At 35.9% G+C, this 9,225-nt stretch overlaps 2 protein-coding genes across 4 annotated transcripts; one reads left to right on the top strand and one right to left on the bottom strand.

Moving 5' to 3' along the window:
• The first annotated feature begins 282 nt into the window (after positions 1-282).
• LOC110113930 lies at positions 283-1,446 on the top strand. 3 transcript variants are annotated; one of them, XM_028693444.1, is made up of 3 exons: positions 289-626; positions 716-760; positions 1,127-1,446. In XM_028693444.1, the coding sequence occupies exons 1-3, from the start codon at positions 432-434 to the stop codon at positions 1,253-1,255; spliced, it is 369 nt and encodes a 122-aa protein (XP_028549277.1). In that variant the 5' UTR covers positions 289-431; the 3' UTR covers positions 1,256-1,446. The 3 variants fall into 3 exon arrangements, with proteins under 3 accessions (XP_028549276.1, XP_020702312.1, XP_028549277.1); XM_028693443.1 differs by having other exon boundaries at positions 283-760; XM_020846653.2 differs by lacking the exon at positions 716-760 and having other exon boundaries at positions 285-626.
• A 4,417-nt stretch (positions 1,447-5,863) lies between these two features.
• LOC110113938 (glycine-rich RNA-binding protein 1) lies at positions 5,864-6,784 on the bottom strand. Its single transcript, XM_020846664.2, has 2 exons — positions 6,550-6,784; positions 5,864-6,458 (listed from the first exon to the last, which is right to left on the bottom strand). The coding sequence occupies exons 1-2, from the start codon at positions 6,661-6,663 to the stop codon at positions 6,066-6,068; spliced, it is 507 nt and encodes a 168-aa protein (XP_020702323.1). The 5' UTR covers positions 6,664-6,784; the 3' UTR covers positions 5,864-6,065.
• Positions 6,785-9,225: the final 2,441 nt, after the last annotated feature.

The raw sequence follows: 9,225 nt of genomic DNA, 5'->3' as shown, positions 1-9,225 counted from the left end.
TATTATTTTTCATCATGCCATTAAAAAATAATATTCGAGTTAAACCCCAAAAAAAATTTAAACACATAAAAATTCTTTGCTCACAAATTAAATTAAAATAATATGATTATTTTCTAAATTATGTTATAAGCAATAATAGTCAACAACATATCATAGTATAAATTTATTAAAGGTTGAGAACCTGTGATAGAGAATGCGTCAAAAATTTTTTTTCCAATAATAAAAAAATAGGGCGCGTGGAATCTAAGCATCGAATCTTCGAATCTTCTTATCTCGGCCCGCGTCTTCTTCGCCGACCCAAACCAACTCCTATCCCAAGAAAACCTAACCTTTTCATTTCTTTCAATCTCTCTCTCTCTCTATTTCTGCTTCAATCTCCTGTTTCCTCCCTTGAAAACCAATTTCTTATCGAGATCCGCTTCTTTTCTGAGATGGAATCGCCAAGATCTGGATCGGATTCGGAGTCGCCGTGCTGGAAGAAGAAATCGGCAGAGGAAGGGCTGCTTGCCGGTGTGAAGGATCACGTCGATCAATTCGTTCACACTTCGGTAGAGCAGCATCGGATTTGCCTCAAGAAAACTATCCGCGGCCTTTCCGATTTTGTCAAGCTCCACAAGTCACGCACTGTATGTTTTTCAATTTTCTCACCCCCTTCTTATCTCCAGTTTTCGATTTCTTTCTTTTCTGTTTTGTTGGAGATCTATTTCTTTTGCAGATTAATCGATCGTCGGCGTCGAAGGAGACGAGGATCGAACCTCTGGTCGAATTCTAGAACTGTTTTTTTTTATTTCGCAAATTATGGATTTTTCCTTTTTGATTTTCGAAAAAGTGAGATTGCTTCATATTGTGATTCACAGATTTTGTGAATTTTAAACTGGCAAAAGCTGGTGAAATATGCTGCGATTTGTTTACGATTTATCTCGGCATGTTTTTTTTTTTTTTTTGATTTTTTTTTTTTTTTTTTAAGTTTGTTCCAGATGATTACAGCGAAGTCTAGATCGAGGAAAATACCAACGGACCTATTTCATTAACTAATTAATTAATTACGTTTTTGTTTTTTCTTCATAGTAGATTGAATTCATATTGACTTGTAATGGGACTGCAAAATTTAAGAACTCTTTTTCAGGTTAAGAAGGAAAGAAGATTTGAAGGAATTGAAACTAATCGAGAAATTGCAGCTCTGTTTTGTTTGGAGGAATTGAAACTGAGGAACCCTAATGAAATGGAAATGAAAATTGTAAAAGAGTTCAATTGAATTTTCTTTGCACTCATTTGATAAGGAGAATTTCATTCTTGGAAGAAAAATATCTTTAGCAATGTAACGTTCATCACCTCCAATGATTTTGATAGCAACACCATTATCCATAATTTGAATTGGTTTTGTATTGAAATTCCTTCAATTATTTAGAGTTTGGCAAAACTTTTGTATTGAAATTTCTGCAATTATTTAGAGTTAGTCAATTTTTGCACTAATTTTTATAAAAATAATGATCTTTGTAATTCGGGCCGACTGCAATTTTTTCCCGGGGTGATCACCGAAGTTAACAAGCATTATATGTATGTGATGTTACTTTAAAAATTTCATTTAATCACATAAATTTTTGATACAATTTAAATTTAAAATTTAAAATTAAATTCAAGATCATATTCAGATGAACTCAAATGAAGCACTTAATTCTTATTTGAGAGCTTATGAACATTATTTGAAGGGCTAAATAGTTTCTAAATCTTGTATGCTTATAATCAAATATAATGGCTCGGTGAGACCAATCCAATGAGCTCAAGATCATTTAATTTTGACATCATTAAGATACTCAAATGTTGGATAAATGATCTATACTCAAGAGAATAAATATAAAGTGTTTAATCGAGTGTTTTAGATTAAGATTAAATTTACTAAAATATCCCTCTTAAAAATTATAAATAGGGATTTATTTTATATCTCAAGTGAGATTCAAGAGCTAAGAGAGCTAAAAATATTTATTATATTTTTTTTTATGATCACTATTGATAATTGTCATTAGCAATCACTATTACCATTATCAGACTTTTGTCATCTGACTATTGCCACTTTTGTATATTTAGCAAGTTCTAGTGCACTTTTTTTCCAATTATTTTCTAGTGTTTTAAAAGGTCAAGCTCGTATCTTGTTTTATCCACCGTTTGATAATCATATCCACAAAGTTCACCCACCTTACTCAATGTTTTGTCTAATAATTTATTGTTAATCAGAGAATCGTCAATGATTCTTCTCATCTTTTGAGGATCCAACAAAATAAAGGAGAAATCTTAAATTAATACTTTAAAGATTTTCCTCTAAAGATTAGTAAATTACTAAAGTAGAACCTAAGTTATTGAGGGGTGAATTAGAAGTTGTTGAATTTTGTATGATTTTCTCTGTGTAGAAATGAATGTTTTTATTTAAGCATGTTGTAAATATAACCATTAAGAATAAAAATGCATATGTGATTGGGTAATAGTTGTTTGTTATTGCTTTTATTGTAATGAGTGTAAAAGACAAGTAAAAATCGGTTGACCCGTTAGTTGAAGATTGATTGATCTATAGTGAATTTTGGGCCGACTGACTTTCTTTTAATTATTTGAGATTAGGTGTTATCCTCTAATAATTCATGTGATACAACAATACAACGATTGAGAGTTATAATGAGTTATTACTGTGCCGAAGAGCAAAGAGTAACGACTATATTTACTGAGCCAACGATTATTGATTATCGACTAATGAAAAACACAGTAATAGTCATGACTTCTTACTCGGTATGAACATCGACACTGTTTGATTCTACTACTGATTTATAGTACTAATCATAAGCATGTGTCATTGTTCACTCTTATATGTATCTTATTCATAAAGTAGAAGTATAAATTATTACTTTTGAATTTATCTATGCATATTGAATGTAGTTTGAGTAATCATTTGGTAAATAAAAAAATGCTCAAGAAAGTATTTCTTAGAAATTTCAATGAAAAAATATGATCAATAAAAAAATCAAGGCATTTCTCCAAAGAGTATCGATCACCTTAACAACAAAAAGAATATAAATAGTTAAAGAAATATTTGCCACTAAATACATATTGAATTAATATTTTAATGGCTAAACAAAATTAGGAGAATGTTAAGTGGAATCATCTTTTAAAATCGAATTCAAAAAAATCATAAGCAATATTATCATCTCCGTCGTAGTTGTGAACACACTATTGAGGCATGAAGACAATTGAAATAAAAAATTGGTAGGTTGATCCAAAATAGTACCTTTATTATTTCACTAAACATTCCTTAGCTTGAGCTTAGAAAGAGAAAAGTTCCAATTAGTTGTTGGACCATTATATGGATTTCATAATTCACTAGTAAGCATAAGGGAAGAATCATTCTTCATATAACTTTGAGAGAATTTTCCGTATCAAGCTATTCATTTAATTAAATTTGGGTGCTCAAATTTGAATAATCTTAGAACAATATCTTTGACGACCCTTACCAATCAATCTTTAATGCTATCATTTTTATGCCAAAAATAAATTTTCTAGCTCCCATTAGGGTTTGATGAAGTGCAACATGTAAATAAGTAGCATATACATGTTCAGATGCAGCTCCTTTTTTTAAAGGATCTTTTGAGTTGCATTTGTCGCAAGCCTTAGTAATTATTTTTCATTTTATAGATGGGAAGGGTTTGGCCTTCATTTTACCTCAAAGGAAAAAAAAAAGGAATCTTTATATAAAATTAAGGCATCAAATAAATATTCTTGTTGCGGGCTAGAATATATGCGGCGATAGAGTTACAATATGACGTCTTAACATTGTATGGATATCCAGCTAACACACAGAGAACATAAGATTTTTTATGTGAAAAATCCTAAAAAGAGAAAAAATCACGGGGTCTGACCCATTTTGAAATGATTTTATTAGTGTTTGGGTATGTTAAATTGGGCTAACTCATCCGTGAGGGCGATTAGATAACAAATGTCAACCATCTCATTGAAATCTAGTGACAAACGGGGATGAAAGTCCATCGTCACTTGGTGGATTGGCAGAAATCCGACGTTACTTGAAAATTCAGGTGTTGGTTGGTAGTTTGGCCGTGGTTTGGCAATACTTCGGTGTCGGGCGGTGGTCTAACAGAACTCCGGCGTCGGGCAGAGATCGAACAGAACTCCAGCATCGGGCGGTGGTTCGATAGAACTTCAGGCATCAGGTGATGGTTCGGCGGAACTTCGAGCATCAAGTGATGGTCTAGCATAACTCCAAGAGTCGGGTGGTGGTGCGACGGCGGAACTCCGGGCATTAGGGGTGGTCCGACGGCGGAACTCCGGGCATTAAGTGGCGGTTCATAGGAACTACAGTGTAAGGTGGTGGTCCGATAGAACCCCAGCATCAGGTGGTGGTCCGGAGGAAGTCCAAGTGTCAAGTGGTGGTCCGACGAAACTCCGAGCATCACGTGGTGGTCCGACGGAACTCCGAGCATCAAGTGGTGGGTAGTCTAGCGAAACTCCGACATCAAGTGTTGGTCCGACAGAACTCCGACATTAAGTGGTGGTTCGATGAAACTCCGGGCCTCAGGTGGGGTTTGGCGAAACTCCGGGGGTCGGGTGGTTGTTCGGCGAAAATCTGGGTGTCATGTGGTGGCCCGACAGAACACCAGGCGTTAGTGGTCCGGCGAAACTTCAGCGTCAGCAAGTGGTCCGACAAAACTCTGGACATCAGGTGGTGATTCAATAGAACTCCGAACGTCAGGTGACGATCCGGCAAAACTCCAGACATCATGTTGTAGTCTGACCGATCTCCTGGCACCATGTGATGATCAGACGAAACTCCTACGTCATATGATGATCCGACAAAACTCTAGCATTACGTGATGGTCGAGGAGCTAAGTGACAAGAGTGGTCTTCGATCTATTTCATAAGATAAAGTAGGACTATTTTACCTAAATAGTCATACTTTATCTCTTATATTTATATATATATGAGAGAGATCATTACATGCAAAATCTGGATGGAAGCTACATCGAACTTTTATGTGTTCAATAAAATAACAATTAATGTTCACATTGTGCTTTTACTATACTTTTGTTATACACACTCAAAAAATCCAAACAATTCTCCTGTACTCAACGAGAAATTATTGCGTGCAGAATCCGAATTCATTTGGATTCGGATAACCGCATGCCACATCATTAGATGCACTCCGGAGCCCAGTGCATGTAGTGACGTGACACATGATAATTGAAATCCAAATGCATTCTGATTCCGCACACTAATGTGTCATCACATTCAAACAATAAAACCTATGCCACGTGTTTCAATCCACCAAACAAACATCGGGTATGCCTATGCGAATGACTGGGCTAGCCACATCATAGCTGATCGTTGAGTAAACTCACAATTGGAAAAATTATACTGTGCGAACACCAAACAAAGTCAGCAGACCAATCAAAATGCATCGATACCAATCAAAATGCATCAATACGATTTTATACCAAATGACATGACACATTCTAATCTAAATTATCCGTTGTTGTCCGCACAAAATTACTGGGAAACTGGCGTTACTTATGAATTTAATTTTTCAGCTTTGTTTTCGCCAATATAATTAATAACAGACCTCATTTTAAAAATTTCTCCTTTTTTTTTTAATCTCCACAGTCCTCTCGAACGCTTTCTATTCATGTCGTATCAGTTTCAGGATCTCTGATAATGAAAATTTAAGGAGCGACAAGCAAATAATTCTGTATAGAAACTGCAAGCTAATCATCTGACCGATGAAAAGTGATTATCATCTCCAAGACTCCAAGGTACCATCTTCACTGCTAAATTTCAAATTAAAAAGAAAAAAATTTCAATCGCATCATCGAATCGCACAAAGAAAAATTCAGATTTACTATTTCTTCTTTTCGATTTCATCAACCACGTAGCACACCTAAATCCAAAAAACAAGCGACAGCAAAGATCAAAACCCAGCAAGCATAGACCAAATCAAAAACCCTAGATAACCAGAACCGTCTCTACTATAAAGACCTAGTTCCATAAGCCGCCCATATCGGATCGGCCGTTCTTCAGTTTCTCCAGTTCCCATCAGATCCACCCCCACCGCCGGAGTAGCGAGATCCGCCATCATACCCACGATCTCGCCCTCCGCCACCACCACGGCTATACCCTCCATCGCTCCTCCCTCCGCCGTAACCACCATCGCTTCGACCACCTCCATATCCACCACCACCACCTCCATATCCTCCACCTCCATATCCTCCACCACCTCCACCGCGGTAACCTCCGCCGCCACCTCCGCCTCCACCGCCAGATCGAGACTGAGCCTGGTTCACCGTGATGTTCCGACCGTCAAGGTTCTGCCCATTCATCCCCTCAATGGCATCCCTCATGGCCTGCTCGTTGCCGTAAGTCACGAATCCGAAGCCCCTTGACCTTCCCGTCTCCCGATCATTGATAACCTGCACCAGCATCGACAAAAAGCATCAGATCTGAAATAAAAAAACGAGATCAGTAGGCCGATTAACACTTCGATAAAAAAACGAACTATACCTTTGACTCGAGAACGTCACCGAAAGGGCTGAAGGCACTCTGGAGTGATTTGTCGTCAGTGGACCAGGAGAGACCGCCGATGAATAGACGGTATTCAACATCCGAAGCCGCCATCAAAGAAAGAGGAACGGAGTACGAGACCCTATAAAAAGAATCACGGAGAGGAAAGACGAAAAGATAGAGGGGGCCGCGGATCCCGCCCACCTCTGATAGATGGAGCACGAGAAACCCTAAGGCACTCACCATACATATTTTATAGAGCAGCTTAAAGTGGGCTCACAGCTGTTGACAGAGCTCGAAATATCTTCGTTTTGCAATTACTAAATTGCCCTGAAGGTGAAGGGGGCTATAATGTTTATCCAAAATTATAATTAAATTGCTTCGAATGCGGGTTCGAATCCAGATCCGGATTCGGATTACATATACATATTATATATCCAGATCCGCATAATTTTTTTTTTAATTTATTAGTAAGAGTAATCGTACCAATCTCCTCTATAAATTTACAAAAGCCTAACTAAATATTCTAGTATGATTTTTTGTTTTATCTTGTTTTTTACATGTGTAATTTTTTAATGCCGGAGATTGTAATTTTTGGGTTTTGGGGGGTTATTTTTCTTACCCCTTTTCTTTCTTTATCTCTTTTTACACGTGTAACTAATTTTCTCCTTTTAATGATATAGGCTTAGGCCCCTAATTTTTCCAACAAAAAAATATAAGATTTGAGATATTAAACATTTCAAATTCTCAAAATAATATGAAATATTTGGGTCTTTCGATTTCAACAAAAATAGTTATAGCTTCTAATTTTCAGCCTTTGCTTAATAATATTACTGATATGTTTGCTAGATGAAGAGCTAAGATTATCTCGTTTTTGGGAAGGCTTCATAAGAGAATTGCTTCATAAGAGCCACTTGGATCATCTCCAAAAGAACTGCGCGGTGACATGCCGTTAGTCATTTGCCACATCAAAATTCGGGAGGTGAATAATGCGACGTCAATATTGGCGTTAGAATTCTAATTCAATTCCTTTCATCTAAAATTGACACAACTTTTGACTTACATTTAAATGACATAAAATTATATGATTTTAATTTAAAGATAATAATAAATAAATTTTGTTATAAAATTTAACAAAATATTTGCATATGATCAACAAAATAATTATTATAAAAGATGAAACAAATTATCTTAATTTATATAATAACTTAATAGACAAACTATCCTCATCTGACTTCAGAATATCTAAGACATTATGAACATCATTTTCTTTCCCTAACTGCCATAAATTTCTAATTTGGCTTGAAGAACGATATGCCAAATCTTCATTGAAATCTCTGGAGGCTAAAATCACGATATTCCAATTACTCAAATGAAGAAGAGAATTCAAAAACTTTGCTGTTTTGGCATGAAATTTTGAAATTATAAGGTCTATGAAGCGCTTCAAATATGAAAGGCAAAAAGAAAGCCTGCAGTGGGGCCTTACAGCTGTGGGACTTATTATTCTTCGGATTCGGATAAATTAACGGCCAAGTCTCCCTGATACAGATTTGGCAACAAGGCTTATGGGATTAGAAGGCTTCTCCAGCCTGCAAGAAAGGAAAAGCACTTTGAATGTCGCTATTATATAAGCGTTTGAATTTTGTAATTGCGTTCAAAGAAGCATTCTCATAGGTGCATGAACGAGAGAGAGAGAGAGAGAGAGAGAGTTCCTTGCAATCTCCTCCACAGCTTTCATTACTTGCTCTGAACTGGTTTCCACCACCTGCCCCGCAAAGATGATCTCATCCAATACAGCGTGCAACTGCGCGTAAACAGTCGAAATTTAAAAAAAAAAAATCACCCATTAATTCATGATGTAAAATTTGATGTAAAATTGGATAAAATTGGATATCACAGTCGTCACTTAAATAGATACAAAAACTATAATGGAAACAAATGATAGCCATAAAGGAAGAAAAATAGAGGAAATCAACATGCATATTGTCCATGTTTCAAAAGTTGATTGAGCTCAGGCAATGCCTCCCGCCAGCTCCCATTCGATCCCTAAACGGCCCCCAAAAAAAAACACTGATTTGAAATGTGATGGTCCGGCCTATTTGATTGGGTGGAAATTAAAAGAGAGCTGTTTAAAAAGGTTCTTAATCAAAGGGGAATTATTTAGGAATTTCTAAATTACAATTGAGAGAGAATTATTTAAGCAAAACATCTAATTTGAATTCAAAATCTAAGAGGATTTTTTTGGGAAAAGGAAGAAGAATTAAGGGGGATTTGTTTAAGAAAATTTTAATTATAATTAGGAGAGAATTAATTAGAAAAAGAAATCTAATTTGAATTTAAATATGAAAAGAAATTATTTAAGAAAAGGGAGCTGATTTGGGAGGGAATTATGGAAGCCTATTTAAGGCTAACAATAGGGTGATTTCAGGATATACTTTTTGAGAGTTTGCTGAATTTAGTTTATTCTTAGGTTATTTGGGCTCTAGCCGGCGGCTAGGGATTTGCGAGGGTCGGATTTTTCTCTCCAATTGAAGATCTAACTTTATATTGTTATTTTCTTCCATATATCTTGTAATAAAAATAGTAGTGTTTTCTTCCTATTTCATTTTGTCTGATTTCGAGGGAATTGCATCCACTTACTATCAAAATGAAAATAAAAAACCACCAAATAGTAAG

The sequence above is a fragment of the Dendrobium catenatum genome, unplaced genomic scaffold (assembly GCF_001605985.2).
Source record: "Dendrobium catenatum unplaced genomic scaffold, ASM160598v2 fragScaff_scaffold_289, whole genome shotgun sequence".
NCBI lineage: Eukaryota > Viridiplantae > Streptophyta > Magnoliopsida > Asparagales > Orchidaceae > Dendrobium > Dendrobium catenatum.
Note: the sequence above shows the minus strand (reverse complement) of the source record. Positions and strands in the feature narration are given on the sequence as shown.

Coding starts and splice junctions, on each gene's coding strand:
- LOC110113930 (XM_028693443.1), top strand. CDS start 432: ATGGAATCGCCAAGATCTGGATCGGATTCGGAGTCGCCGTGCTGGAAG. Junction 761..1,126: donor AGACGAGGATCGAACCTCTG/GTCGAATTCTAG, acceptor ACTCTTTTTCAG/GTTAAGAAGGAAAGAAGATT.
- LOC110113938 (XM_020846664.2), bottom strand. CDS start 6,663: ATGGCGGCTTCGGATGTTGAATACCGTCTATTCATCGGCGGTCTCTCC. Junction 6,459..6,549: donor GTGACGTTCTCGAGTCAAAG/GTATAGTTCGTT, acceptor ATGCTGGTGCAG/GTTATCAATGATCGGGAGAC.